Here is a 24,964-nt window from a genome sequence, read left to right as displayed (position 1 = left end):
AACTCTCGCAGCTTCCAATGTTACATTGGCAAGGAAGGATATGTGGGTACTACAAAGGTTCACAACTTTCTTGATCGCCTCATTCTTCAACCATAAGTTGAAATTTGGCTGAAGGGAAACACATGAGCTCTGCATATGTGAGCTTCACAAAACATAGTTTGTTTAAAATTCAAATAAAAGAGGAAAGTAGCGATAAGTTAAACAGTATCTAACATGGCGAATCCTTTAAATGATGAATTCGTTGGAACATTGAGATGAACAAAATAATGCAATGGATTCATATAGCCGATCTCAAGATATAGTTTTGCTCAATGAATTTCATTCATATATAAGACTACATTACGTTGATGATTTTTTAAATCATCTCTCAAACAGATGAACATAAGAAACATTGAATTTGTTGGAAAGTAGAAAGGAATTGAAATATCGGGGGGGGGGGGGGGGGGGGGACTATATGTTACTATGAAGTAATTATTCTTCTATGTGCTGACAATAATTAAAAGAGTACAAGCCAATTACATGGAAGTTACATCATACTTTATCTTCAATGACCATTGGCAAGTCCATTCACAGCACATTTCTTGGCATAGAACCTTCTGTACTTCGAATCGACTTCTGTGAGGTAGTAGGTACCTGGAGCTAGAAGGCTGCAATCCTTGCTCGTCAAAAAGTCCTTACCCCCGTACCTGTGCTCCATTATTTTCATTGTCTCGATGAAATTTTCAGGAGTGAACTGAACAAAAGTCATTTGTCAAAGATGGTTATGAACCAGTATAGAGTTGGTAAGGAGTTCAACGTCCATGACTAAAATATAAAAACAATCTTAGCATACCTCATGCCTCGACTTCAATTTCTCTTCAACATTCATCACAGCTGCGATGTTTGACAAGCTAAAAGGATGTTGACCTTCGTGAAGCCTTAACGAGAACATTGTTGCAGTCAATCCACTCCCATAAGAGAACAGGACTACCCGCTGTCCAGCCTGAGTAGGCCAAATCATTTGAAACTTATAAGAAACACGATAGATTATAACAAGAAACGGGGGCAAAAAGGAAAAGAAGTAGCTCGTAGTTACCAGTGAGCTGCGCTTATTGTGAATGAGGGATGCAAAAGCAGCATAGAGAGACGCGGTGTACATGTTGCCAACTTGTTTTGGTACTAATGTGGCCGGTTTCACCTTCTCGTCATAAAATGGTTTCGCCACTTGCCAGGATGTCTGTATATGCAATAGTTATAATCCACTAGTTAGTTCCAATCTCAACATACATAATTGTTAAAGCAATTCTTCCGACTGAAAGCTTCCATTTCGGCGTTTTAAACATATACTGGATGATCAACACGAAGCCATTTGAAAATGAAAAAAAAACGAATTTGAAAGCATTTGTGTGGACCTTCTCAAGATCACGGCTTTGATAACTCTCATCACCAGTTAGGGATGAAAATGGTGCCAGCTTTTCTTTAGTAGACTCATCAATGGAACTGCAAATGCAAAATCGAATAAGATCAGTCAACTTAATTCCGTTTACAAAATAAAAGTAATTCCTTTAATACGGAATATTTGCAACACACCTGGCGTTCCTTATAAAGTCATTGAACATCAATCGAGCAGTGCTCTTCTGTACAAGCTGCAGGATTAAATAAAACAAACGTTCAGGTAATCCTGATCATCATTTTATTTATAGAGAAAAAGATCAAAATTCTGTATTGGATCCATAAAGTACCTTGTTGTATGGTGAATGGAAAACAAAATAGGCTGCATCATCAATCGAAAACTGCTTGCCTTCCAATTTTTCGTATCTAGAATGTGAACGAAGAGGATATTAAAGACTATATAATATAAAGAGGTTCGTTTAAAATATTAGAATGTGTGCTCAACCGGCAACTTACTTGTTGCATAAGCTCTTGTAGCAGGAATCAAGTGCCATGAGATAACAAGTTTGTGAAAGCTTGCCATCAACCACCTGCAAACCAATAATTACCATCATATAGAGCATATATGGAAGATTTTTTTATTTATTTATTTAATATAAAAAAAATTGGGGGTAGAGGAAGGGGAAGGGGAAATGGGGAGATATTACAAGGTGGAGAATCGAACTCTCAGCAACAAGGTGGGATTTCAGGTAGCCAACCAATTGAGCTACTAAAATCCCGCACATATGGAAATTCATGTACCAATCTCAAAATATTTCCTAAATATTTCTTTTAGATTTTGTCCAGTAACCAACATATCGATGCACTCTTGTGAAAAAAGGATGATTAACGATTGCAGGGGCTTAAGAGAATTACAGGATATTCACTGTCGAGGATGGGCTTGTAAAAATCATAGACATGGGCCATATGGCTAGCCCTAATCTTGCTTTCAAATACAATAGGAGCATCTGGCCCAACCAGCATAGCAATTGCTGCAGCCCCTCCAGTGGGCCGAGCAGCTCCCTCAGCATAGACCTGTCAAAATAAGCTCCCGATATAAGAGAATGTTTATCATGCAGATGCTCAAAGTCATCAAAATATGTGCCAAATGAGCAATGCAAACTTGATATTTTTAAAAGACAACACACATGCTGTAGAAATTCTACGAATGTAATGAGCTTACCGCACTGTCAGTGCATACAACAAGTCCATAGCGCCCATCCCATGAAGAGCTCTCGACCCAATTCACACAGTTGAACAATGCGGCAGTTCCCCCATAGCATGCATTAGTTGAGTCGACTCCTTCAATGTCAGTATTTCCACATTTCTGCTTGTTTGACACAGTAAGGAAGCAGGATAAGTTTTCGTTGAAAATAATTCCTGCTAGTCATAATGTAAAGCTCTGCTTGTGAAGTGGAATCTCAACTGAGACAAAAATAAATCACATACACCAACAATAATAACTACGTCTCAAGTCTCAAACACGTTGGGCGGCTATATAAATCCCCACTTCTTCATTTAAGTTCATTTCATATCATCACAAGACAACAGATGCAACAATCAATTTTTAAGGATGATGTACAGCAAACAATAAACTCATTTTTTTCAATAAACCGGATGAGCAAGTGAATTGGGGGACAAAGTTAACATTACAACATATTTCAGGCAGAATTTAGTGGATCCAACATTTGACATCTCTGTGCTAATACTTGGCTGCAAGATATATTCAGTATCTTGAGCTAGTGTGTAGTGAGTAAGTTTCTAACTATCTAGTTTTCATTTTGGTCGATCAATTGGTTTACTTAGAATGTGTCAGAAGTCTAGGATACAAGTGATAATTCATTGAATATTTACTAAACAAGCATTGCTAGAACTGCATACCTCAAATATTTGCATCAGGAATGTCTTGATGGATTTACTCTTATCGATTACGGTTTCACTTCCAACCTCTAGACGACCAATTTGCTTTGGATCAATAGCATACTTCTCCAGAAGGGAAGTAACTGCTGTCAAACTGAACGTGAACAGTTTAATTAGAAGCAGGTATAGTGACAAAAATTACAAGATTAATTTTATTTTACCATTCATCTAGCGGAAGAAACTACTAACACCTTCAAACTACATACTTCAGAATATAATAAAGTAAACATAAGAAGAAGTCAAGAGAATTCAACATATAGTATATCTGCATAAAAAGAAAAAATTGACCTATTTATGCAGTGTAATTTTCCGACAAAGGAGGCATACCTCATTGATATAACATCTTCCACCTCAGTGCAAAAGCCCATGCAATCTTGTCCAAGACCAATTGTGTATTTCCCTTTGCTTGCTCCATCATGAGCCTCCAATGCTTCCTATATATTGCAATACAATGATTTTTTTTTCTGTAAGTGATTAGAATTTTAATTGCCTTAAACTTATATTATTTATAATTAAAAGTACTACAAATTACATTTATTAATAATTAAAAAAAATTCTGATAAGTTGACTCCTCAAACAGTAATACTATTATATACGAAGAGAATATTACTTCATTTGTTTTAGTCCGTCCCAAAGAAAATTTCATTTTTCAATAATTAGAAACAACTTGACTTTGAAATTCCTCTTTTACTCTTAATAAAATCATTTATAACCACATAAATATCTAAGATTTATTTTAAACAACAAGTTTCAAAAGTCATTATTTTTTTCTTCAATTCCTCAACCAATTTAAAGCACATAATAGTATGCTAATCATTCAAGTAATTAACACATATATCTATGATCCTCTACTTATAATCCGCAGCTAATTAAAGCACCAAATAGGCTAAGTACTTAGTAATAAAAGTAATTAAACTACATATCTGTGATCGAGTTTATAGCTTGTTTGGCCAAATTTCAAAAATTAGCTTATTTTGAAAAAAATATATTTCTGCACATTCAGTGAGAAACAATTTGTGTTGTCCTAATTTATTTATTTTTCAAAAAAAGTACTATCGGAGAAAAAATATTTTTGTTTATAGCTTTTGGAAAACAACTTTGAGTTATTTTCTCCTAAAATTTGACTAAACAGCTCAAATAAGCATATTTTTGATCTCTTAAAAAACTTGGCCAAACAAGGTATTAGTTTCACAGTATGTGCATGAAAGAGAGAGAAAGTACCTGCTGTAGGCAAGTAGGAGGGAAGTAAATCTCGACGGCGAGAATTCCGACATTCTTCGGTTGAGCTGCCATTTCCGATTTCTTTCTCTCTGACTATTAAAATGAACAGATCGAAAACACGAATAACCGTTGGCGAACAATCACACACACACACTCTCTTTCTTCTCCGAGTCGGCGTTAGACGGAACAGATCGGAATTACCGCCGGCTAACAGTATACTAAAACACACACTCTTTCTCTCTCTCAAAATCTCCTCGAATTAAGCGCCGGCGAGTGATGATTTGTGCTGAAAGGCTTTCACATATTTATACCAAACCACTCCTGCTGTCTGCCTACCGCCAAGCTGAGGAATTTTCAATTTTGATATTCCGCACACTTTAGAAGAAAATAAATAAATATTATATGGCGTCTTCTGTGCCTAAATAAATATTAGATGGCGTCTTCTGTGCCTTTTAATTTTGACGGCGAATAAATAGATATTTAAATTTATATAAAATTAAATAAATAAATTTATTTATCTCACATGATAATTTATATAATAATTTCATATCATATTGGCGTTCTACATATATTATGACACGTAGAACGTGTGTCTACTTATGCACATCAAAAATTGAAGAGCATAGATGTCAATTAAAACCAAATTAAAGAGCTTATTTATGTATTATGACAATATTGTAACATGTATACGCGTGATCGAGATGGAGGAAAATGTATTTTTCTCTAAAATAAAATAAAATAAGGAATTATTTAATAGTTGAATAAGAAATAAGTTGTTTATGTAGTAATTATAATCCATAAATATAATTTTTAATTTGGTTTCAACTAATAATTATGACCTTTAATTTTACTAGGGCACAAGTAGGCACTTTAACTATCTAAAACTTGAACAAATAGACACATTCATCCTACATGATAATTTTGTGTCCTACGTGGCATTCTACGTGTATTATACTACGTATTACATGTGCGTTTACTTGTTTAATTTTATACAAGTTTAAGTGTATACTTGTGCACACCCAAAGCTGGAGAGCGTAGATGTCAGATGAAGCTAAGTTAAAGAGCATATTTATGTTTATATTCACGTAAATAATATTTTTGCATAATACATAAATATGATCCTTAAGTTGGTTTCAATTATTAACTATGACATCTAACTTTACCAGTGCACAAATAAGCATTTTAACTATTTAAAACTTGAATAAATAGACACATTTGTCCTACATGACATCCTATATGACAATTTTGCGTCCTACGTGAATTATGTCACGTAGGATACATATGTCTACTTGTTAAATTTTATACAAACTTAAGAATCTACTTGTGTACATCCAAAGTTGAAAGATATAAATGTCTGCTAAATTTAAATTAAAAGGCATATTTATGTATTATGCCAATATTTTTTCCTTGCCAAATTCACATATTACATTAAATTTAGAGGTGGTTTGGAAAAAAAATAAAAAAGAGAATTTTTAGTTTCAAAAGGTTCATGGAAGGATACCAGATCTATATCTGTTTTTTTGTCATTAGGGACAAATCCACTTTCATTATCATATTTCATAATTTGATAATAATAAAAAAAGACCCCAATTCTATTATATATAACTAATAATGACAGCCAACCTTGACCCCAACTTCATTTTTTGCCAATAAGATTGAACTATTAATCCTCATGAAATCTAATGTTCCTATTTAAAGAAATTACCACTTTTAGTCCATCACATTTCAATAAATTTCAATTTAGTTCTTATAATTTATGGTTAATCATATACTTTAATTTTCAATTAATTGATATGTGCACTTTTAATTTTCGTGAATCTTCTCAAATTTAACGAATCACTAAGCGTAAATTATTCAACTAATGATGTGCTATGTTAATTTTGTATATTTGAAGATAAAATAATTTTAAAAATAATCTAAATATCACATAATTCTTACATAAAAGGGATCATAGCACACGTACTTAATCAAATATTACAAGGATCAAGATCAAAATCAAAATTTATTAATATCAATGTGCTATATTATTACTTTATATTTGAGGCTATATAGTTTTAAAAAATTCTCAATATTATTTAAATTAATTAAAAATTAAATACACTTAATTAAATATTATAAGGATCAAAACTAAAATTTACCAATAATTAAAAAATCAAAAAATACAATTAGTGAACTATTAGATCTAATTTATAATTAAAGTTTAAGACTAACTAAGTTATTGCATCTTCCTCCTCCCCACTTAAAAAAAAATATAGAATTGAAAATAGAACATGAAACAAGCCTAATTAATTAAAAGTGGTCAAAGTTGTAAACCACCAATTTGAAGTTTTATCTTTCTTTACCAAGTTATTTCTTTTAAATTTTATTGGTTATATTTGATTTTATAAATTCTTTCTGATCAATTGAATATTATATCACAAGTTAATAATATAGTGTTGACAGCCAAACTTGACTTGACCCCTAAGCTTGAGCAACTTTCTTCATACAATTATTCAAAGAAGAAAGTGTTATTACAACCATTTTTGATATAAAATTAAGAAAATTACCTTTGAATTATGTGGTTTTGAACATGTTTTAATATGTATTTATGTGAGAAGTAATATTATATTATATTATTTCAATATTTGTGTTATATTATACTTATTGCATCTATGCAATTCATTACACTTGTTTGCATCTATTAGCTAATTCTATTATTTTTTTTTGCCCATTAGTAGGTTGAAACTTTTTTGATAGTAGAAAATACTATGATTCACCTTTATATATATATATATATATATATATATATATATATATATATATATATATATATATATAAATAATAGCATTTTAATTTTTATTTTTTTGTCGTATCATAGAAAGAAAGCGAATAACAAATGATTCTTCAAATAAAAAGATCAAAGATCGAGTCCAACTTAAAGGAGTGAGTGAAAAGCATTTTAAGAGAACGAATTCGACTTGCGAATGTTGAACAAGTGAATGATCGATCCTTTTGCGGTAGTACTGTTGCGAGACTGGTACTTGACGATTTTATAATTTGATTCTCACCCTTCGTATAGGTTTCACCACCTATCATCAAGGACAGATCTAACAATATCGTCCTTAGATTTAGAGCGTGTTTGTCTTAACTTATCTAAAGCAGCTTATAAACCAAAAAAATAAATAAGTTGGGTTGCCCCAATTTTTTTTTTATAGCTTATATAAGCTGCTTTAGATAATCTAAGCCAAACATGTTCAATTATTTTTTTGGATTTATTTTAAACACAAAATAGTTTTAATTTGACTAGTCAAACACTCAAAAAAAATCGAAAACAACTTATAAATTATTTTCAATAACTTAAATCAATCCAAACAAGCTCTTACATAGATGATGGGCACAATAACTTTTTTCCAAATTATATGTATGTATATTAAACAATTCATTAACTATTAATAAATATTTTTAATATATATAAATTATTATAAAAAACTATAAATTTTAAATTTTGTATCCCTCACCTCCAAGTTTGGTAAATGGTAAATGGTCCTTAAAAGAGTTTGATATTTTATAATCTTTTAAAGTCAATAATAGAGTACTAGACAGCACGCAGATATTTTTAGTTCCAGCAACCCATATTGAAGATTTTTCTCACATGTTATTTTATTTTTTTCTGTTTTAAAAAATTATATCTTTTCGAAATCCGGCTAACGTGTAGGATGTTTTATATATCGGATTTTTTTTTCGTCATTACTTAAAACTATTTTGGTTTGAATAATTGTTTATTACTTTTTTCTTCTTAAAATAAATATCATTTTAATAAATAATAAAATATTATTCCAAAATAAGGATCACTTAATAGTTGAAGACAAAATTTAGTATATCTTTCTAGCTACGTCTTAAGAGACATTTAATAATAAAAATAATTTAATAAATTGTAAATTATATTTATTGATTTTATAATGGATAAGTTTTTATTAAGGTAAAGTTAACGGAAATAATTGGTTGACGTTTTATCTTGTGAAATCGCCTTAAATCTAAAGTAGTTTAATAGTAATATAATACATCATATATAATAATATTAGAATTAATGAGGCTATGAATAGAAAACAATTTTTAAAAAATTTGGTTCTACTAGTGAATCTATTTTATTTAGGTTAAAGATCTTTTTTTTTTGAGGGGGGGGGGGGGGGTTGTATATTCTAGGCCACTAAAATATGCAGTGTAGTGATTTTATTATTACAAAAATTAATTTTACAACTTTAATGTTACAAATAATTAATTTAATGATTTTATTTTATTAAAAAAAATGTAGTGACCATCGATGAAATTAACCCCACATATCTTCAAACCTTTTTTTAAGGTGAGCTTTGTTATTTTATTTTTTAAGTAACCAAGGGTATGGAATTAAATATTCAATTCCCAAGTAGAAATAGTTAAAGGACGAAAGGAGGAATATTTTAAGGAATTAAATATTCAATTCCGTATTTTGTTTTGTTTTTCACAAATAATTGAATTTTAACATGCCATTAAAGAATGTAGTGCAATGATGCTCTTCTCTTAATTACAAATTCGATTTCAAATTCTGACAATGAAAAAATTCAGCGCTTCGCTCGAATGAGTTCTACGCAATGTAAATCTATATTAGTAGAGCTTCAATACAGATATTGAGCACCAAATAAAAACAAAAAACAAAAAACAAAAATTAAATTTCAACGTTGGAATTTGGTAGTAATAAATAAAATATTACGACCAACAAGAATTATGGTGAAATGCTAAGTACTTCTTCATCCTTAATCAGAGGGCTCGTGTTTGAATCTCCATAGGTACAAAATTGTCTTTGTTAGTAAACACTTTACCCCTTAATGTGGTATTTTTCGACGCAAATTCAGATTTAGTCAAAATTTAATGTGGATATCGAATATCGAATAGAACACAAATTTCTTTTTTTAAAAAATACTACTATAAAACAATTACAACTGCAGGCCAAAATTGATCCAAGGCATGGGCTTGACTTCAACTACTTGATGGAGGCAGTAACTTGAAGTACTAAATTTATAAGGAATTTTATTTCTCTAAAAGAATTTTAAGTAAGTTATGGTGGCTGATTTATTTTCCACTCGATGTTCAATGTTTCCACTATTACATATTATTTGTTATGTTTTGATTATTATTTTAATTTATTGTGTTATTGCTTCTTTTCTCGGTATGCTTTAAAATATTCCTCCTATTATTTACGATGTCTTCATTACCTCCATTTTCTCCTTTTAAATCTATTTTGATATGCGTTCCTCAAATCAAGGGTCTTTCAAAAATATCTCTACCTCCACGAGGTAGAGATAAGATCTGCGTACATTCTGCTCTCTTCATACTCTAATAATAGAATTTCACTCTATATGTTTGTTGTCGATGTTCGGTACTCGCTTCGTGACCCAATTGATTTCGGATTCATAGCTAAAAGTTTTCCTTTCAATGGTAAATCGCTCTTTATTAAATATGACTTTATATTAGATCACAAACATGAAATTTCATATTAAAAATAAAATAATACCTATCACTTTACAACCAACTGACTCTTGATAGGAATTAGAAAGCTTGCTTTTGGTGTTTTAAATGCTTTACCTAAATGATATGACCTAAAGTCCTAACTCGATAAATATCCTCTTCATTATTTCCCAACTATCACATTTCTCTATTACTTGATGTCGAAAACGAGTTAAAATTGTGATTTTATGATCCTAAATGAAGTTCAATCAATTCGAATTGATCATCAAACAAATAAAAATAATAGTTTAGATCAGATCATTCGTTTTTATAACTATTTGGAATTTAATATGTAATGTTTATGGATTTTTCACAACTTTAATTTAATATTACAATAATAGCTAGATTCAATCATCATTGTTTTGTATTTATAAATATTTAGTGAATTTCTTAATTATTTTTTTTGGTTGGAAGTGAATTTCTTAATTGAGATATGCATGATATATGTAAAAGTTATTAAGTTTGTGTGAACCGTAATAGTTCGACATCTAGATGCGCCCATAAATGGGAATAAACAAATACCCCATAAAATTATTCGATATACGCACAAACTCACCCGAAACTAGGATTATAAAAAAATACTTGCTAAAAAACAAAAGTCCATTGTATATGGTTAAAAAGAATTATTTTTTTTTTAAAAAAGGAAAATAATTATGTTGAAATGGGATTGGAACCCACGCCCTTGCGGACCAGAACCTTAGTCTAGCGCCTTAGACCAACTCGGCCATCTCAACATTTGATTGATGTAATATACATATATGAAATACATATATTTCATGAAATTTGGAAAAATAATATTTGAAGATTAAGTTGAAAAAAAGTTTTTGGAAGTTGAAGTTTTTTTTAATTGTTGAAGAAAAAAAAAGATCTTATTGGTAAACAATATAATTACAGTTATGTTTTATCTCTTGATCCTTCTCTTAGAATTAATCTTCGTGATTCGAGGATTGTAACATATTTCTTGAACATGTATAGTTTGATCTGAACCTCCTTGTAATACTTGATCTTCAAGAAAGTTGGTAGTACTTCGAATTGATCATGAGGAACAATTTTCCTTAATTTCTACCTTCTTTTTTCTTCAATTGGGATTCAAAGTAGTGTATTTTTTTAGCAATGGATAACATGGATATTTTGAAGTATTTGTTTGTCAAGATGTGTCCGGCAACACTTCAAAATAATTAATTTTTTGAGATGAAATTGTTATTGGACATAAACTTTACTTCTCAACAACAATATATCCACTGAAATCCCACTAAGTGGAGTCTGAGGAGGGTAGAGTGCATGCATACCTTACTACTATCTCGAGGAGTTAGAGATGTTATTTCTGATTGACCCTTAATTCAAGTGCATCAAACGCAATTACAACAAGAAGAAAACAATGAAGAAGCATAACAATTAATAAGAAAAGCAGTGTAAAGTTTACAAGAAAGAATAGTAACACCAGCAAATAAACAACATATGAGTCTATGACAATGACTACAAGGGTACAACTAGTACTACACACTAACAGCAAGCTTGACGCTAATTTACTTGACGTTAGTTCACTATAAAAAAGTAAAATGCTTAAAAATAAAAGTTATACATCACTTTTAAATGGAAAAAACACCCTACCTAAAAGGTATAAAAATCATGACCTTATTAGAAATACTTTTCGCTTATGTGTTTGGTATGCTAAAATAATTTCATAAGAATAAATAAAATATCATGACTAACACATTCTAGAATTCTAAGGAATTTTTTTCCCCTTTCAAAATGGGGAAAAAATATAGATATTATTGTAAACTTTAATACTCATAATCACAACACTACATTATACTCTATCTTTCACCTTTTATGACTATCATATGACACTTTATATCAAACCAAGCACTAGAAAAAATAGACCAAGAACTATTTCAAGGAATAATCTAATATTATTTATGTTCATGATCCCGTGGTGCCACTTTCAATTTATAGCAATAATACAGATGGATGTAACTAGACATACAAAAAGAAAATCGATTAATGAATCACAAAGAAATAATTGGGGAGGTACAATACCCGAGTATAAATGGTTATTGTGTGGTGAGAATTCATCTATGTATCTGAGCTAATACAACCGCCACCCCTTGATTATTTCTGTTAATCCACACTTCGCTTAAAATTCCGATAGAAGAGCCTAAAAGACTGAATTTGATCCAAAATAGAAATTTGACTCAACTATTTTATAAAATTATTGTCTAAGTATAGTAGGTGCAAATTTGTGTTGGGAGCGGATTTGAACTCACGTCCTTTCGAACCAGACCTTAACATGGGCTTTAGAGCAACTCGGCCATCTCAACATATCCACATCTTGTGTGAATGCAAATACAATTATTTTCTTCGATTGAACTGTATTCTTATCTGAAAAGTTACATTAAATTAAAACTTAATATGCTGTTGAAGTTATGGATATAATGATTTTTACATGTCCATTGGCTTATTTGGGTACATACACTAAACGGGTGCGAATTTATGTAAACATTAAATTGAGTTGAATGTTCTTTTTATTGGATTGCTCTAATAAATATATGTGTTCCCCATTGTATAGACCAATAGACTATATAGGATTGACTAGGTACATAAATTTCCCAAGTGAAGGTGAAAGACTAATTAGATACTGCATCGAGGCATTTCACTTCGTTCGATAAATAGTCGGGGCCATCTCAATAATATTAGGACCAAACTTCATAAAGAGATCTTAATATTTAATTTTTTTTTGAGTTGACGTATATAAATTGAAAAACAATAGCATACTCATTGTAATCCTACAAGTGAGATTTGAAAATAATAGGATATACGCAGAATTTATAAGAGAATGTAAACAATGCAAATTTTTAATAAAAAATATGATACAAAGCTATAACAATAAACCTGGCGCAAGAATTTGACAAGTTGTTATAATGATATCGAAATAGTGGTGCGCTGAATTAAAAAAATGATATAATGATATCGAAATAGTGTTGTACTGAATTTGATAAGTTGATATAAGATATTGAAATATTATTGACTTATTGTTATGCTTCATATTTGAAGAAGACACAAAGAAAAGGAAATTTGATTTTTTGTAAAAATACAACAGTAGATTTTGCGTAATAATAAGAGAATAAAAATAGTGAAAGGGGAATGAAAAAGGTAAACATAGGAATGATAATGTCGGTTCATGTTAATCTTTAGGATATAAATGAGGGATAATTACAGTATATGACCATTCAATGTATATTCGATGTATATTCATGTCTGAGTATATTTCATGTATAAAATGTATATTCAGTGTATATTTCATGTATAAGTAATCTATATTGTATAGTCAATGCATACTTTTTATGAATTTTGACAAGTTATATTGTATAGTCATTGTATATTTCATATGATTTTTGAATATTTTTTATTTAAATAAATCATGACTATATTTGTTGTAAATTAATTAGTTTATTATATATATTTGAAATTGTCCCTATAAATGAGTCAACAAAATAGGTAGCCATGTAAAAAATAGACTACAATTACCTAAAACTATTAAATTTCTCTATTGAAATGTAGTATTAAATTTTTCTCGTAACTCATTCTTTAGCTGCTTAACAATTAGACCAATGTAGTATCATCTATGCTAATGATCCACTGGTGACACTTTCAATTTATAGCGATACTACAGATAAATGGAATTAAAAGTAGAACAAATAAATCAATCGATAAAATAATAGAAAGCAGAAATGATTTCTGAGTACTGAGAATTCATCTAAATACATGAGAGAATCAATACAGAGAATTGTAGGTCCAAAAGGTGGCGAGAATGGACAATACGCATATGAAGAGTGAAGGGAGAAGAGTGACATTCAAGAGCATACTCTCCCCTAAATACCCAGCGAGAGTTATGGTTGCATCTGCAATCACCCGCGCAATGGTTCCAGCTTCTGTAGATAAGAGGCCACCGTTGTAGGTTCCACGAGAAAGCCTAGATGACATGACTCGAGAGAGGAGTGACAAATTTACACCTGAAAGCAAGCCAAAGTAACTTCTTAGAATGTACACAATATAAAAACAATACTGTTATCATATTGAGAAGATCGTTGGGTATCCAAGTTTTGTTACATGTCAAAGAAGTTGTTAACTACGAACACCACTTACATCAACGTGCTAAAATTAACCTAATTTGTACAATTGACGACTCCCTTTAGATCATGATGCAACTCTTTTTGTTGAAACTATCACACTAGAAGCCAGTATATGGCATTCCATCCTTGGGTTCATATAGCCATTCAAATGTAACAGAAAATTTCTTGATTTGGAAAAGATAATAGCAGATCATGTTTTTACAAATCCGTTTCTACCCTTGTCTTCCTAATGAGCTAACTCTGTGTCCACACGTGCTATTTGGACACAACATTATCTCCTTTTCCTTCGAGTTTTTCTGAGTTTGAGTACAACTTTTATTCAACCACACAATTTTTGGTATAAGTAAGATGACGAGAAGAGGGGATCATACCTTCTAACACTTCAGCAGATACAAATAATAAGAGCCCCGAGCAGACATACTGTGGCACTGAATATGGGATTATAACATTAAAGCTCATGAGTATCCCGACACAAACCATGATTTCAGATGCCAATAGAATTTGCCTGCAAACAAAAGAAACTCAATATTCAATTTCTGATGAAGAAGATTTAGTGCGACAGACGCATGGTGAAGTTTCTGTCTTTAACATATTGTTGAATAAAATTGATCTCTTTAACATATTGTTGAAAAAAATTGTCCAATTCCTGTCGTATTAGATGCATTACAAGGTGAGACTTGAATTCTATGCGAAAAAGCTGCCAAAACATTTTCTTTATTTTATATGCCAAAACATTTTCTTTATTTTGTGGGATTCCACTGAGTATGTTGCTGTTGTTATATGCCAAGCCATAAATTATATTGATTACATGTAGAGGTGGCAAAATTAGGTCAGAATGTCAGGACCCGTCCAGATTTATTAACTCAACCCAGTTTGACCCGTTCAAAATTTGGGCCTATCTAAAAATTCTGCTAATATGCAGAGCTCAAAACAAAATATTTTCTACTCAAGAATCCTTGAGAAAAGCAAATACTATTGACCAGAAAGTAACCATCCATTAACATATGTGTGTGCGAAAGAAATTACCTGTCCTCGAACATATTACTTATATAGCTCCCGACAACAAGATTTACTGGAAGAACCGTGAGGCCAAGACACGCAAGAAAAATCGCCACAGTGCCTGTTGACCAGCTAAAGTAATATGTTGTGATGACACTAGATTCTGAAAGTAAAATCTCCATAGCGTATTTCAGCATAAAATAGATTAACAATTGAACCTGGAAATATCAAATAGTCGCGTTAGTAGTCATTAAATTTCATGTCTTTCTATTAGACAACCAAATCAGATAGACTCATGTCAAGCAGACTTATGTTCCATCCTTTTAATCTTCCCCTTTCAATATCATTTTCCTTCTTTTAGGTGCTATTAGAAAAAAACATGCGGGAAATAGAAAAACTTATGGCTTTGATTAGAGTAATCTATGTTCTTAAGGAATTTAATCCCCCACTATTTGCTGTTGGGTTTGTGGCAAATTACTTCAGGATTTACAAAGACAATACGAAATCCAAGTTAAGAAAAACTTGAATTTCCGAAAGAACATGTTCTAAGATTTTAGAATATCGAGAAGAGAAGAAGAATCTGATTGTCGCGCCCAGTGGTTAATGAAGTAAGTTGAGAATCATGAAGTCTTAGATTCATCCTAGCGGAAGAAAAATTATTAGGTAATTTCTTCTCATCTGTTTAAGCCTTGATGGACATAGTTATCTAGCGCTAGCTGTGGTGGTGGGAGACAGTAGGTACCCCGTGGAAATAAATAATCGAGGTGCATGCAAACTGGCCCAGACACCATGATTATCAAAAGGAGATAAAGAAGAATCTAGCTGTTATTAATTTTGGGAAGTGTAAAACAGGTATTCATAATACACCTTAGATGTTTGCTGTTAAAACAAACATAACGCTTTGCATAGACACTTCAACCGTCAGCTTTTAATTAAAAGTTAGACTTCCAATCTCTTCTCTTTCCGGCCACTAACTACACTAATATTAGTAGAAGTATCATGATAATTACAAGCTCGAGTTATGCTTCCCAATCATTCCTTCTTTGACATCAAGATCTATCTTTCTAACATCTAAAGACAAACAAATGCAAACTCCAAGAAACATCAGGGAAACATGCACCACATACTGGTAGTCAGAGTCAGAGGCAGAGGCAGAGCCAGATGGAACCTTATGCGTTCGGGATTTTAGTCAAGTTGAGTTACTGGTAATAATTTGTACATATTAAATGAATTTGTTAAGACAAACACAGAGTTTGAACCAAAATTACTAGGTTTTGCCAAACCCGCTTCATACACTCTAGTTCTGTCCCTGCTGGTAGTTGAACTCCAAAGAGTCAATTTCCCAGTGAAGAATAAGACCATGTAATTTCAGTGGATTAGTCTTTCATACAAAAGGAATTTACATGAGGTTTCTTTAACAAAGTCCCCAAGAGGGCTTAGTTGATCCATGATATATTTTTCATATTTCATTTCCTTTTCGTTTGTTTTGAGAAATTTATCGATCAATCACTTGCTTATTCGATCGAAAAAGAAGCAAGGAGCTCATAGTTGAACATACCTTTACAGAATGAGTGAGCAATCTGTATGCTGCTGCTATGGAATTAGCAGGTTTATGAGAGTCCTCGGGAGCTTCTTCACTCTCGTCGGCTCCTTGTTCATCCTCATCTTGTTGATTCTCCGCTGATTTTAACAGCAATGGTTCCACAACGCCTTTTTCAAGGGAATCAGGCTCTAGTGATCAAAAAAAGATTTATCATCAGATCCTATTACGCCAGCTTTTGCACATACTCCAGGAATTAATTTAATATTCTATGGCACAATTACGATATAGAGCTCAACTGAATTGTTCTTTTGCATTCTTAGTTAAAGATTACAGAATAAGAGGAAAAGGAGAGAGTAGAGGCAATAATATATGCAACGTTCGAATAGTAACAACTTATATAACCAAAAAGAAAAGTAGGACATACCGGCCTTAGACTCTTGAGCAGCATTGTTTATTTCAGTATCGCGAACAGGTTCTTTAAAAGAGAACCACAGCCATATCAAATAAATGAGCCATGCAATAGCCATAAGCCAACCAGGCAAAGTATCTTGATTGAAGGTTATCTTGTAAATCTTAAAATTCGTCTGAAGTAAGCCGGCAAGTGCAGGTCCACATGCCATTCCAAGCGCGCTAGCACTAACAAAACCCGCTGAAGCCTGCATCCGGATTTTAAGTGGCACACAGTCACTGATGTAGCGACGGTTCACTGCTCTGGCGGAACCAAAACTGCAATTCAAGAAGAGATGGGCAAGCCACCATCTTGTCAACTTGCAAGTCTTAGGATTAAGTGCAAATTTGATAAATCAATTGATTACTTCTCAGTCCCAAAACTAGTTGGGTTCAACTATATGAATCCTCTAGATTCATTTAGTTTTATTCGGATAAATTTTGTCCTAATATAAATAACCTGTTTTTAAGGGCAACGGGCATTATTAAAAAATATAAGTTTTTTATATCTCACCTTCATTCATTCTTCTAATGGGGACTAAACTTGAGGTGAACATATTCCATTTTTTAATATAAACGAGAGATCCCCGAGGGCTATCTAGCCCACAATTTGAATCTCTTCCAACTTTCGTTAACTCCATGACTAGTTTCATCAACTAACACAACATCATTTGCAATTACTTTTTGAAAGTCGGTGTAACCTCCCAAATTCAGCAAGAATGAAACTAGATATGCTTCAGAAACGCGAAAGAAAGTGAAGTCACTCAGTTATCATATCATTAGCATCATACAATCTTTATTTTTCCAAGTTGAAGTTGATTCACATGGTACTAATGTTTTACATCGAATAATGCACAAGAATCAATTCGCAACCAAATGATGATATAAATCATCATCCAACCACTACCATCCGCCATCCCGAGTACCAAAAAGAAATATCAAAAATATTCAATAAAAGAAAACCACATGTATAGATGGACACAGCTGGGAAGAGTGGAGCAGAGAGGTCTACCCGCAAAATAGACGACCGATAAGCAGAACTGGTATTGATTTGAGATCATAAGCCAATGCATACATGACATTCCCGATAAAAAGAACTATGCTGCTGAATACCAGAGGTCTGAAATAAGACCTGTTCGACCAAGCACTGAAATACACTGACGAAAAGATCTGCGCGACAGCCATGGCTCCAATCACAATTCCACAAACCGTTGCAGCCGCACCAAGGCTCATAGAATAATCATCTGCTGTTGGTACAATAATGTATGTATTGACCATGTAAAGGAAAGTATTTGCCAAGTTCAACAGGAGCGACATAAAATGGTATCTCTGATCATCAACTCCTTCCTCAACAGGAGCGGGTAACTCCTCTTGCATAATAAGTGCATGTTGGGCCAGAAAGTTAAGGAAGTTTGTCGAATGACTTAATCTATTTACAGCTGCTTGCATCGAGTCAACTACAGGATCCTGCAAAGAGGCTCTGTACCATATAAGAAAAAAATAGTAGACCATGTCTAGAATTTATAAATGGAGTTTGACAGCAAAAAACTATACTCTCACTGGTCCACTTTATGTGACACGATTGAGAGTATGATGGTCAAACTATCTAATTTTCTGTGTGAATTCGGACAAAGAATCTTCAGTTTTTTTGAAATAAATTTTTCATACTAGGAACTACATAAAAAGTACTATAAGTCACAATATGAAAAAGTAGTGGTCACAGAAAAACTTTCGACACTCCAAATAGTAATTGTGTCACATAAAATAAAACAACCAGAGTGATATTTATAAAACCCGCACAAAAATCTGAAGCTGATTACTAGAAGTAAACAAAAACCTGGAGCGGAAGAGCTGGCTGGTCATAAATTGACAAGTAACTTCCCTGACGGTCTTGAAGATCTGCAAGATTACGAGATATTGCTCCAACAACTGCCCCTAATCCCTGCAATCATTGTTCAGGGATGGCTTGTGTTAGGCATACTACAACAACAACAACATACCCAGTGTGATCCAACAAGTTGTGTTAGGGCATACTAGTGCAAATAAATCTGAATCTCATGTTTAGTCAAGAAATGACATTGCAGTAACTAGTTAAAAGGCAGATCTCAGAAGGAAAAAAGTAGTAGCGGCAGCTGTCCTATCAGCAGAAGCATTATTCTTTTTTTGATAACCATGGTGTTTGTGGCAGCTTGGGTGCACCTTAACTAACTCCACAGGTACCTACTACCTCCCACCAGCACAGGTACCGGATAACTTTGTCCACCAAGACTTAGCAATAGTAGCATTATTATAGTAGAAGAAGAATAGTGGACTAGCTATTTGAGTTTAGCATATTACCACGTGCTTGAATACTTGCTGAAGTTGGGAATAGGGATGATTAGCCCGGGTTTTGACATAATAATCAGTGAACTTATAGCCGAAACGTTTGTCAAATTTTTTAAGTATCTTCCGCAATCCAATAGCATTTATTTCAACGAAATAGAGAAGCTTTAGAAGATCACGCCCCACAGCTTGATAAGCTTCCCGCAACTCATTTATTTTTGATATTTCAGGCACCTCTTGAAGAGAATCTTTCTGTTCATTAAGTTCAGATATTCTGCTCGCAAGAGCTCCCTGTTGTTCCAACAAAAAGAGAACTATTGTTTCGATCTGCAAAAGATAAGAAAAAAATATCAGCTATTATTTCGATCTGCAAAAGATAAGAAGAAAAATATCAGATCTCCATGATGTGGCGGAAGCCTTCTTTGCTATAAGAAGTATCCTTTCGATCCAATATAGAATGTGCTACGAGCTAATAGCGATAGTCAAGACTAATTTCTAAGGACTATTATTGACCCCTCCAAACCTATCAGAACTAGCGTTGTCAAAGGCGAAAAGCTCTAAAGTTTGCTCCGGATCAATTGGGGCTTTAAGCGAAAAGCGCAATTAAAGTGTGGGCTTTAGTTATAAATGGCACAATAAAGGGGAAAAACAAAAATATATATGTAATTCAAGAAAAAGCCATTCATAATATTTTCCTTAACTACTACTACACTTATATGCCGATAATATTTGTTTAGTACCGCTCTAATCCAAGATAGAACTCATGGCCTGAGGCGCATGCCTTAGTGCCTTGCCTATAGTGAAGCGCAGCTTAAGCGAGGCAAAGGGCCTTCCTTAAGCGCTCTTTAAATGAGCCTTTGACAACACGGTCAGAACAGTGACAGAGCAAGCAACAAATTACAACAGCCACAGCTAGAAACAAATATAGCAAATAAGACATTGATCGAAATAAGAACCTGTCTTTTCCTAAAAGTTTTGATCTCGGAAACAAAAATCTTTCTGCAAAACGAGTGTTCCACAACTGATTAGGTTTTGGAGACTGAATACTGATGAAGATGCTCACAACTAACGTGTAGCATATAGTCATAGTTGTTATCCTGATTCAAGTTGAACTACTCATGGATTCCACTTCAACGAATAGCCTCCAAAACAACTCTTTAAGTATACAACATCTTAGAAACCTTTTGCAATAAATGTTGACAAACTTCAAAGTTGATAAATTGTCACACGAAGAACAAAAAATCTAATATGATTGAGTTGACTTGCTCATGTAGGGATGCAAGTGCATCAATCCCAACTCCTTACCTGGTTGTCCAGCATTCTGGAGAAATCCTTAAGAACAAATCGCCGATCCAGTACTACGGCTTGGCTTTGGTTAGCATACTGCTTAAGCTTCCTCTTCATCAATTTGTAATTGATATAGTATCTGCAACAAAATTGATCTTCACCATTCAACAAAATAATGCAGACTCAAAATAAATGTACTTCTTTTGATTCCTTTTCTTTAGGTGGCTCCTCTTTGACTAATCACCAATGTTGCTCGGACCCTCCAAAAATGTTGTCGCATTCCTGTCGGAGCCTCCAAAAATGGCATAGCTTTTGGACAATTCAACAAACGCCCGGTGGGATCTTAGAAGAGTCCGAGCAACATAGCTAATCACTACTGCACTAAAGTAATCAGGTAGGTTTTTCTCTCTTTACTAGCATAAAAAGAGAAACTATTTCCTTAATCCTCAAAGATGCAAACTTTGTTTTTCTGCATTGCAACTACCACTTCTTCGTTTTTTAATTAGAACACATTACAATAAGGTTTGTGGTCAGAATGTATACATCAAATATATTGAGTAATTCACAGCATAACATTTTCTGGATTTGTGTTTTTACTATATAGGAACATAGCAAGTTCACAAAGTTCATCTACAAATGCAGAATAAGAGTATCGACAAGATCAATTTCTGCAAGGAACATAGCAAGTTCACAAGGTTCATCTACAAATGCAGAATAAGAGTACCCACAAGATCAATTTCTGCAGAATTTAACACATAAATCTAAAGCAATCTCTAGTTTCTGCTAAATTAAGGACACTGGACATACCCTTGCCATTCTTGGATTTGTCTTTCCTTCAACTTTTTCCCAAAAGACACCATTTTTATCTGCATTCAGCCACACAAAAGAGGGGGTGAGATAAATAGCAACGCCACTTTTCTAGTGACGAGAAATAGATTTCCATTGAGAATATAGCTAGATTATTCCGATACTGAGAAATTGTACCAATCACCTTTTTATATTAGCCACCCATACACAAACAATCGATGTCAATTTCACACAGTGATGCAATTATATTTCATGCACTACAAAAGAGATCCACGATACACAGAAATTATACTAGGTTTAAGTTTCGATCTTCTTCTTATACATAGGAATTTGCAACTGTATTAACAAGAATGAAACCTTCTGGGGCCAAATTAGAAGAACATTGAAAAGATCATCAGTAGTCAAATGACTTGGTCTCCAAATCACTCAAAAGTACAAAATTTAAACATACACACAACATGTTCACCTATATTTATTTATTTTTGGTAACCGTGATATTTGGACCAGCTTGCCTGAACCTCAACTAATTCCACCTGATACCTACCACCTCCCGATAGCAAAAAGTACCTGGTACTGTAACTCTATGCACGAAGGTCAAGACAGATGAGAAGAAATTCCACCAGCGTTTTTATCTCACATACAAGCGTGAAGCTAAAGTTCTATTTATGTGTTGTGCAGAAACCATAGCTTTAGCTAAAACTCTATATAAGAAATTCCTTCACAACCCGGTAAGTTTAGAATCTCGAATCAATAAATTCAAAATCTTGAATTCGCCTCTGCACAAACATATACATATACATATACATATACATATACATATACATATACATATACATATACATACACGTATAGTTTTCTCTGCAAATACAAATTCTGCAATAATTTCTTCTTCGATTTTCGAAACATTAACGGTAATCCTGTACTTTTCCACAATTTGCAGAAGAAATTTTAGATGCAAATCAACAAATACCGAGAGGCTCTGTTTTTCTGTAATAAACAGAGAAGTTTGCAGATTCACAACATTCAACCGAAAATCTTCGAAAATACAAAGTACTTTTAGCTGTATAATTTTAAAGCATAAATGACGAACAAAAAACAAAAAAACTCTCGATCTACTACACGAAAAATTTGAAAAAAAATTCTCTCCAAATAAACAAATTCTTCAATAATTTCTTCATAGATTTTCGAAGCAATCACCTGTACGTATCGGCAATGTTGCAATTTGCAAAAGAACTTTTAGATGAACATCAACAAACACTAAGCTCTGTAGAAATTTGCAGATTCACAGAATTCGACGGAAATACAGAGCAACTCCGAGCTGGATAAATATTTTTGCGAACAAACAAAAAACTCGTGATCTTTCAGATTTCTGAACAATAATTTTGAATTTTTTTCGTCTGTGAATACGAATTTTGTAGATTTTGAACTTCAAATTTCGTGTGTGTAGAAATTCTCCCCGAAAAGTGTGAGAAATAAGGAGAAGATTTTATATATAGGTAGGAATTTCGCCCTTATTCGGGTTTTGTTTATTTGCATTTGTAGCACGTGGTCACTCTCCTAATATTTCGCGAGTTTCGTACTTTAACTATTTATTATTAACATAATATATAAATATAATATTTAACTTGATTTTACTTGACATCGATGCATTTAGGCACTTAAATTTGTATAGAATTAAACAAGTAGACACACATATTATACATGGCATAATGTATGTTTAACGTCACATAGGACACAAAATTGTCATGTAGGGTGCCACGTAGGATGAATGTATCTATTTGTTCAATTTATACAAATTTAAAGTGTCTACTAACTACTTGTAGATATCAGTTAAGATCAAGTTAACGAATACGTCTATGTATTATGCATTTATTATTTCTTTTAGCTACCTAAATTATCAGTCTGTTTCTAGAGTGAAGGATTAAAAACATTCTTAAAGTAATCTGATTTTTTGAGTCTTATATTTGACAGACCTAAAGTATCTCGATTTTTCGAATTTCATACTTAATGGACGTTGCACATAATACGATCAATTTCAACTCAATGTCTGGTGCTAATATAAGTTGCTTACTTTCCTAGTAACGAAGGAAAGGAGCTAAAAGCAACTTGACTGTTAGGATAAAAATGACTCTTTTCGTAGTAATAGTAGATCGGTCTCATGAAATTTATGCTGACCGTCAGAATCAAATAAAGGTCGAACTAAAGGGCATAGTGCCTTCAGGTACATGAGTTTTCTACATGAACTATCACCAACTATTTATTAAAATACAATTCAATTATTAATTGTTCTCGTTTCTTATCTAAACGACAGTGATACCTAAGATAGAAAACACAAACGTATGATAGTTGAACTATCAAGTGTGAAAAATATGAATAATTCATTGTAAATTCTATATATATGTGTGTGTTAGTTAATGTAGAGCGTTATTCATGTATTCACCTGAATTCAAAGACTTCAATTTTAAATATACATGTTAAAAAAAAATTCAAAACAAATTTGAATAAACGATTTTGAATTCAACAAATCAATTGAATTATGGCAAAATTCTAAATGCGAACTAATCAAGTTTAATTTAAAATCCAACTCTAATCATAGCGTATTTGGTAGGAGATAATTGTGTTATTTACAATTTATAACATGGTCTTGACTAATCATAGGTCAAGAAAATGACCTGAATTATAATTAATCTTTAGTCTTATCCTAATTAAATAAGTAGTCATAACTTGAAAGTTTTATTTTCTGTTTAATTATTACATTGCAATCCATATAAAAAAAGATATTCTAGCACGCAATTATATATATTAGAATTTTGATTGTTCTTTTAGAACATTATAACAGCTGTTCCATTAGCAGCTATTTTATTTTAACACGTTTAGAATGATTTTGACATTTTGCATTTTATCCTTTTTATTTAGATCTTTACAAGATTACCATGTCAAAAGTAGTGAATTCATCCCATGGTAAAGATAAACTATAACGATGCACCTTTCCTCAAGTTCCTCGATTGATATAATGATTCTCTCCTTAATTACATCAGAAAACGAGTACTTTATTTTTGTCTTATATCAAAAGAAGATAAGCGTGTTAAACGATTTATAAATTCCTTAATTTCCTCTCAACAATGATTTTTGCCTTACATCAAAAGAAAATAAGGAGCTTAAACAACTTATAAATTCATTCTCTTTCAACTGTAATTCTTGTCTTACATTAGAAAGAGAGACGAACGTCTTGAACAACTTACAAACTCCTTCCCTCTTAAGACAATGATTATTATCTTAAATCAGAAAGAGACAATGATCTAAAATATTACCTTTTAATTAAATTTATTTCGTCTCAACAATAATTCTTGTCTA

The 24,964-nt window shown here is 32.4% G+C and overlaps 2 protein-coding genes across 2 annotated transcripts; both read right to left on the bottom strand.

Moving 5' to 3' along the window:
- Positions 1–255: 255 nt before the first annotated feature.
- LOC129888695 (hydroxymethylglutaryl-CoA synthase-like) lies at positions 256–4,937 on the bottom strand. Its single transcript, XM_055963665.1, has 12 exons — positions 4,552–4,937; positions 3,658–3,764; positions 3,292–3,424; positions 2,594–2,737; positions 2,287–2,445; positions 1,888–1,961; positions 1,722–1,797; positions 1,570–1,625; positions 1,392–1,479; positions 1,076–1,216; positions 833–982; positions 256–733 (listed from the first exon to the last, which is right to left on the bottom strand). The coding sequence occupies exons 1-12, from the start codon at positions 4,621–4,623 to the stop codon at positions 545–547; spliced, it is 1,389 nt and encodes a 462-aa protein (XP_055819640.1). The 5' UTR covers positions 4,624–4,937; the 3' UTR covers positions 256–544.
- Positions 4,938–13,764: 8,827 nt separating this feature from the next.
- LOC129888694 (SPX domain-containing membrane protein At4g22990-like) lies at positions 13,765–23,058 on the bottom strand. The gene is made up of 11 exons (XM_055963663.1): positions 22,808–23,058; positions 21,611–21,669; positions 20,822–20,942; positions 19,532–19,843; positions 19,032–19,136; positions 18,207–18,661; positions 17,172–17,473; positions 16,763–16,935; positions 15,232–15,422; positions 14,577–14,710; positions 13,765–14,085 (listed from the first exon to the last, which is right to left on the bottom strand). Exons 2-11 carry the CDS (start codon positions 21,661–21,663, stop codon positions 13,847–13,849), a joined length of 2,085 nt encoding a protein of 694 aa, XP_055819638.1. The 5' UTR covers positions 21,664–21,669; positions 22,808–23,058; the 3' UTR covers positions 13,765–13,846.
- Between the last annotated feature and the right edge of the window lie 1,906 nt (positions 23,059–24,964).

Source organism: Solanum dulcamara, chromosome 5, assembly GCF_947179165.1.
Source record: "Solanum dulcamara chromosome 5, daSolDulc1.2, whole genome shotgun sequence".
Classification (NCBI taxonomy): Eukaryota; Viridiplantae; Streptophyta; class Magnoliopsida; order Solanales; family Solanaceae; genus Solanum; species Solanum dulcamara.
The sequence above is the reverse complement of the archived record's forward strand: the minus strand, read 5'-3'. Positions and strand labels throughout refer to the sequence as shown.

Coding starts and splice junctions, on each gene's coding strand:
- LOC129888695 (XM_055963665.1), bottom strand. CDS start 4,623: ATGGCAGCTCAACCGAAGAATGTCGGAATTCTCGCCGTCGAGATTTAC. Junction 2,446..2,593: donor TTGTATGCACTGACAGTGCG/GTAAGCTCATTA, acceptor TTATTTTGACAG/GTCTATGCTGAGGGAGCTGC. Junction 734..832: donor AATTGAAGTCGAGGCATGAG/GTATGCTAAGAT, acceptor ACTTTTGTTCAG/TTCACTCCTGAAAATTTCAT.
- LOC129888694 (XM_055963663.1), bottom strand. CDS start 21,663: ATGGTGTCTTTTGGGAAAAAGTTGAAGGAAAGACAAATCCAAGAATGG. Junction 19,844..20,821: donor CCAGAATGCTGGACAACCAG/GTAAGGAGTTGG, acceptor TATCTTTTGCAG/ATCGAAACAATAGTTCTCTT. Junction 15,423..16,762: donor TGCTCACTCATTCTGTAAAG/GTATGTTCAACT, acceptor TGATATTTCCAG/GTTCAATTGTTAATCTATTT.